Raw genomic sequence first — 6,880 nt, forward strand, 5'->3', positions numbered from 1 at the left:
GGATTCAAAAATAAAGAATTTGATTTATTTCCCGATCTAGGGAAGACGTGGTTGTCCCGCCCACTCACATTACCGATTGGCTGTTGTAAACAATACACAAAGCTGATTGGCTCATTCTGCTGCACTGGGCGTGTGAGCCTCAGTGTTGTTATCCTTCCTCTCCCTTTGATTGGCTGAGACTCAGCCAAGGAGACTGCTGATTGGTTACATGTAGGGAAAGCCAATCAGAGGCCGGGTGCTGCTTCCGGTGGCTGGGGATCCATGTTTTGATGAGTGTCCGGTAGAAGAGCCGTGACCGTCCCGGGACCATGAGGAGAGTCACTCTGTTCGTTACCGGAAGCTCCACCAACGGGAAGGTGAGAACACACACGCGTCAGTAACAACATGGCTGCGGAGCGGCGACTCAAGCTGTTTCCGGTCACAGGTGGTTCCGGTGTTCGGTTCCCTGGAGGACCTCCTGACCGCGGCCAGCTCCAAGCTGCGGGTTCGAGCCTCCGGCCTTTATAACGGCAGCGGCGGCCTCATCGATGACGTCACTCTCATCAGGTAGAGTCAGGAGGAAGTGCCACTGGAGCAGCGCGTGAGCTTCCTGTTCAATCCACTTACTGTGTGTGTGTGTGTGTGTGTGTGTGTGTGTGTGTGTGTGTGTGTGTGTGTGTGTGTGTGTGTGTGTGTGTGTGTGTGTGTGTGTGTGTGTGTGTGTGTGTGTGTGTGTGTGTGTGTGTGTTCCTCAGAGATGATGACGTGTTGTACATATCAGAGGCAGATTCATCTGAAGGTAAGAATACTTCACAGTAACTGAACTGAAACAAGTACTCGAGTAGCAGGATTATACTTCCTGTTTAAAAGTGTGGGCGTGTTTTCAGGTGGGGGGGTCGTAGTCTTTCTGTTGAATGGAGAAAATGAATGAGGTTTAATTTGAGCACCACAGTACTCTACAGTACTCTACAGTACTCCACAGTACAACAGTACTCTGCAGTACTACAGTAAAGTACAGTTCAATGTCTCAGAATCAGAATATTCCATGGCGTCAGTTTTCTGTCCGTCTCCTTCACTGTTGTTACCTGCAGTGACTCGTCCTGTGTGTGTGTGTGTGTCTGTGTGTAGATCCTCAGGATGAACGTTCTGATTGGCTCACTCTGAATGTGGGCGGGCGCTGCTTCACCACCACCAGGTAGAGTTGTGATAACGTGACCAATCACCACGGTCTCGTTGTGCAGAGGGAAGCATGCGCTCTACCACTGAGCTCCCCCCCCCCCACCCTGCACACATCTGTGAACAGCTGGAGGTCAGTGAAACATGGCCGCCGTGTGAACAGGTGGTGTTTGTGTGTTTCCACAGGAGCACACTGGTCAGGAAGGAGCCTGAGAGCATGTTGGCTCACATGTTCAGAGAGAAAGGTGACGACACTACACAACTGTCATGTGTGCACCTGAACAGAGACATGTTTGTGTAACTTCCTGTCCGTCCTCATGCAGACGGGTGGGGGAACAGGCAGGACTCTCAGGGGGCCTACCTGATCGACCGCAGCCCAGACTACTTTGAGCCCATCCTGAATTATCTGAGACATGGACAGCTCATCCTCAACGACGGGATCAACCCCCTGGGTACAGCACCACACACACACTCACACACACACACACACACACACACACACACACTCACACACTCTCACATGGCGACTGACCTGCGTTGTGTCACTGCAGGCGTCCTGGAGGAGGCTCGTTTCTTTGGTATCGAGCCGCTCGCCGAGCAGCTGGAGACGCTCATCAAAGTGCGTGAGCATGAACACACAACATGTCACTGACACACATGAATGTTCAGTGTCAGCGGTTTGACTCCCGTGTGTTTTCAGTCCTCGCAGCCGCCCGACGACCACTCACCTCTGACCCGCAAAGAGTTTATTAGATTCCTGTTGGGCACGACCACCAAGTCCGAGCTGCGGTGTCAGGTACGTCAACACAAACACACACACACGCATGGAGAACATACGTGTTTTCAGTATTTGGACACGTGTCATCGACTTCAGCTCAGATTCTCCGTGTGATCCCACAGGGGCTGAACTTCAACGGTGCAGATCTGTCTCGACTGGATCTGCGCTGCATTAACTTCAAGATGGCCAACCTGGGAGGAGCCAACCTGACGCACGCCAACCTGAGCGGGGCCAACCTGGAGAGAGCGGACCTGTCCATGGCGTGTCTGGACGTGAGTACGATTCCTCGCCACTGGACGTCTTTCAGGATGTCAGTCATATCAATCAATATCATATCAATCTGTCTGTCTGTCTGTCTGTGTGTGTGTGTGTGTGTGTGTGTGTGTGTGTGTGTGTGTGTGTGTGTGTGTGTGTGTGTGTGTGTGTGTGTGTGTGTGTGTGTGTGTGTGTGTGTGTGTGTGTGTGTGTGTGTGTGTGTGTGTGTGTGTGTGTGTGTGTGTGTGTGTGTGTGTGTGTGTGTGTGTCAGGGAGCTAACCTGCAGGGAGTGAAGATGCTCTGCACCAACGCTGAGGGAGCGTCACTGAGAAGTTGTAACTTTGAGGATCCAGCTGGAATCAAAGCTAATCTGGAAGGTGAAACACGGACTTACACATTCTCAACATGAAGTCCACTGAGTTAGTTTGAGATCAAAGTGAACATGAGAATGTGTGTGTCTGTGTGTGTGTGTCCAGGAGCCAACCTGAAGGGTGTGGACATGGAGGGAAGTCAGATGACGGGGATCAACCTGAGAGTCGCTACCCTGAAAAACGCCAAACTGAAGAACTGCAACCTGAGAGGAGCGACACTGGCAGGGACGGACCTGGAGGTCAACACACACACACACACAGACACACACACACACACACACACACACAGACACGTACACACACAAACACTCTAAATCTACACTCACCTGACCACATGTGCTGAAGGGTCAAGTACAAGTGTGTTAAAATATATTTTGGATGATCTGAATTATTTCAAGTATATCTATGATACTAAATATAATAAAATATAATTTTTTTTATTGTATTAACATTTCTCTGTAAAACGTCTTTTAGAATGTGCACTATAGATGCTCTTACTCTTTGCTTCTAAGACTTTTATTTTGTATAAATAAGGAGCAGAGAAGTCAGTGTCTCTGTTTGGATCCTACAGAACTGTGACCTGTCGGGGTGTGACCTCCAGGAGGCCAACCTGAGAGGCTCCAACGTGAAGGGGGCCATCTTTGAGGAGATGCTCACGCCGCTGCACATGTCTCAGAGCGTCCGCTGAAGCTCCGCCCCCTTCCAAAGTCCTGGTGAACGCTTCACATCCCAACACACGCCCCCCCCCCCCCCACAGCAATGGAGCCATCTGAACTAGTGAATGTTTCCTGGTCCATAAAGACACGTTTTTCTTTTGTTTCATATTGTACTCAGGCTTCAAGTAACTGTATTTAACTGTTAGTCCTCTGTCAGTGCACAATTTGTTGTTCATAATTTCCCAAAACCTTGTGGAAAGTAAAAAGACGTTCCCAAATCGAGATGACAGCTCAAAACATCCATGAAGCGTGTGAAGAGTCTCGTGGACTCCATTCTGAGAGACTGAAGTTTAAAGTCATCATTTATCAGAAACCCCCCCCCCCCCCATCATGACGACCAGTGAAAACCAAACGTTTTGTTTTGCTCTGAACCAAACAAACAAGTATTAACATGGATTTAACAGCTGAGATTTTCTACACATTTTTAGAAGCAGAGGTTTAAAATATTGTCATTTATCTTTAATTGATTTCTTTATTGAGCAGCAGTTTAGTTCCATGGAGCTTTTGAATGTAGTTTCTGAAAGTGAACACTTTAAAGTTTGTATTTATTTAAATTCAAAGTGATCATGAACCTCAGTTGTCTGATGGCTCCAGTGTCTCCAGCACTGAGGACGTGATCTGTTACAGAGGACCAAAGTGTCTCATCCGTCCTCTGCTTTGCTCACGTGCCTTCGTCTTCGTCCTCTCTCCAGAAAACCTGCTTTTCTTTAGGTTCCTTCATTCTGATTTGTTTCTGGTCTAAATGGATTGTGACGGAATGAAAGTTCATCACATAAACATTGTGCACATCTCTATATATATATATCATAGTTTATTAAACTCTGTGAAGAGTTGTACGTATTTGTGACTGAGCTGAAACATTTCATTCCATTAAACAGCTGTTGGAGTTCTGAACCAACAGAAGCATGTATATTTATCATGTGCAGACCTACTGATGTTTGTATAATGTTTTACACGTTACTTTGCACGTTTGCTGTAAGCTGGTGTGAAGTGTGAAAGCACAGAGATTCATCAGCAGGATCATTAATAAATGTTTTTCTTACAACTCTTCTTCTTCTTTGTGAATCATCTGTAAATCATCCGGGTGGAACAACAACATCCTCTTCATGATTTAGAAGAAATATAAAGGAAGGTGAGATTTTGGATCTTGTACCGGACCGCCCAGCAGAGGGCAGTGCTGTCTGTCTTTATAGGAGACTTTTGCTCCACAGGTGATGGTTCAAGTCTAAATTTTCCCAGCAGAACTTTTTGTCTGAGTCCAGACCTGCAGATCCGGGCTCTGCCCCCCCCCCCCCCCCCGGGCCCTCAGGGGGTTCCTGTCTCTGTGTGTGAGCAGTGTTTACGTCTGTGGTCGGTTCACGTACACACGTTCTGTTCTGGGTGTAAACACGAGTCCAGAACACTCCACTGGAAATCAACATTTACATCGATGGATTTGTGTTTCCTCTGATTGGCTGTGAATGTTGACTTTCATCCAACCACAGCTGGGAAGTGGTGATGAGGAAATGAGGCTGTGGGCAGAGGGGCCTGATTGGTTGTTTGTGGTGAAGAGATGACATCAGTTGGTCCAATCATAGTTCAATACACATCTGGAAACCACAGCTACAGAGTTCCTAAAGCTGCAGGGGTGAGGCCTGGCCTGTAGGGGGCAGTACAACAAAATGAAAACAACATCCGATGATACAAAAAAAACATCTCTATCGCCTCCTGGTGTCTGGCTGCAGTACAGCTCATAAACCCCCTCCTCCATGTTAGCAGATGGGACATGGACCAAACTAAGATCGAAGTAGACTTTAAATAAAGTATGTGATTTCTGATGTTTCTGTCGTTTCGGTTCAGTTTGGTTTGAATCAGTATTTTCATGATATAAAATACACGTCGTGACACTGCCCCCTGATTGGTGCACGCCATGATCGTTACTGCACAGACTCTGACTGCAAATTACATCATCACCAGAAGATGGCAGCGTTCTGAGATATTTGATCCTAATTGCTGGAGACGTGTCGACATCTTTATCTTCAGTCTGTGAGCAGAGTGGAACCCATGAGCTGAGGAAGCTGCTGAGTCGCTGCTCGTTCTCTGAAGTTCTCTCATTAATGTGAAAATAACAATACTTTTGCAACTTTAAGGAAAATGATGGATGTGAAACTTTGGATCCGCGCGATGTCATCGTTCTAACACAACACGCCCCCCCCCCCCCCCCCCCCCCCCCCCCCCAGCATCAGTATACAGCAGCACAGGAAACTAATCAAGTCAATGTCTGTGGGATCATGGAGGACGTATGTCGGTGGTTACTTTGGGGGACGAGGGCTGAAGAGTTGGAAACGCCTGCTTTAGATTAAAGTTCTCTAGCTCAGCTCCTTTTCTAAAAGCTGTTTTCATGAAGTCAAATCATCACATTACAGTCGTCCTCCCACGTCCGTGTATTAGAGGAGGAATTCATCTTCCTCCCACTCTGAGCTCTAAAAACAATGTAACTCTGACTTATTAAAGCCTAATGTCCGCTGAGCCTGACCCCGCCTGTGTCTCTGTCCCACTCAGGTCTGAGCTCACGACCATGAGTCATCAGAGACTTGGAACCAGGACATGTGTCGGAGACGTCCTCTTCTGATCTACAACCAGCTGCTGAATATTACTGGGACTCAGCTGCTGTTCATAAATACAAGTCAAACTCTGTACGTGTCACCAGAGGCTGCAGCTGTTAGGAATGAGCATTCGTTGCATTATGGGAAATGTAGGATGTTAGGACAGTCTGATTGTTGCTCTGGTTTTCAAGGTGAAATCCCTTTAACACCAGTTCACTTGGGGCAGGAGGTGTTTTCTCCTCCTGCATGAATCAGTTTGTATCTGTAACGATCTGAGACCAGCATTTATCCACCGGTGTGAATCCACTCAGGCTGTCTGGGCTCCGCTCGGTGAAGAGCGGCTCCGGCCCGGTTCCTGTTTCCTCTGCAGCCGACGACCTGGACTCTGCTGCGAAGACTCCGAGAAATTAAACCTTAATAACAGATGGAGCCTCGTTTTTTATGGCTGATGTTCTTCATGTGGGTGGGCGTGTGTGTACTTGGGCAAATATCTTTGTGAGGAACATTTCAGCTGTTCCCCACGTTCTGACCCTTTAATGGGCTGTTAGAGTGAGGGGCCAATGAACGTCCTCACTAAGATAGAAGTACAAACGTGTGTGTGTGTGTGTGTGTGTGTGTGTGTGTGTGTGTGTGTGTGTGTCAGAGGGATGTGGCTTTCTGAGCTCAATGAGGGAACATTTTCTTCAGGCCAAATAAAGCTGCCCATGTAAACTCCACATTCCAGAGTTTGTGGTGTGTCTGTCTCAAACTCTCTCTTTTATGGAGGGAGGAGGCTGTGTGTGTGTCTGTTTGTGTGTGTGTGTTTGTGTGTTGTGTGAAAGATCCATATCACTGACACTGACTTTCACACACTTTCTGCTTACTGAAGCAAAAACATAAACATTTGTGATTGTTAATTCAGATCTGATTCTTTAAGACTTTCTTTGTGTATTTAAAGTTATTGTCAGAACCCTGAGACACAATATGTATAAAATACAACAAATGTAGCAAAGGAGGAGAAATATAAAAAACCACAAATG

General features: G+C 47.2%; 1 protein-coding gene across 1 annotated transcript; it reads left to right on the forward strand.

Annotated features, from left to right (window-relative positions):
* The first annotated feature begins 119 nt into the window (after window positions 1-119).
* On the forward strand, window positions 120-4,323 carry kctd9b (potassium channel tetramerization domain containing 9b). Its single transcript, XM_062412773.1, has 12 exons — window positions 120-356; window positions 425-546; window positions 735-778; window positions 1,108-1,174; window positions 1,342-1,400; window positions 1,479-1,607; window positions 1,707-1,774; window positions 1,856-1,951; window positions 2,056-2,205; window positions 2,461-2,566; window positions 2,666-2,799; window positions 3,132-4,323. Exons 1-12 carry the CDS (start codon window positions 309-311, stop codon window positions 3,246-3,248), a joined length of 1,140 nt encoding a protein of 379 aa, XP_062268757.1. The 5' UTR covers window positions 120-308; the 3' UTR covers window positions 3,249-4,323.
* Window positions 4,324-6,880: the final 2,557 nt, after the last annotated feature.

The sequence above is a fragment of the Platichthys flesus genome, chromosome 19 (genome assembly GCF_949316205.1).
Source record: "Platichthys flesus chromosome 19, fPlaFle2.1, whole genome shotgun sequence".
In the NCBI taxonomy this organism is placed as follows: Eukaryota; Metazoa; Chordata; class Actinopteri; order Pleuronectiformes; family Pleuronectidae; genus Platichthys; species Platichthys flesus.

Coding starts and splice junctions, on each gene's coding strand:
- kctd9b (XM_062412773.1), top strand. CDS start 309: ATGAGGAGAGTCACTCTGTTCGTTACCGGAAGCTCCACCAACGGGAAG. Junction 1,775..1,855: donor AGCTGGAGACGCTCATCAAA/GTGCGTGAGCAT, acceptor GTGTGTTTTCAG/TCCTCGCAGCCGCCCGACGA. Junction 2,567..2,665: donor AATCAAAGCTAATCTGGAAG/GTGAAACACGGA, acceptor GTGTGTGTCCAG/GAGCCAACCTGAAGGGTGTG.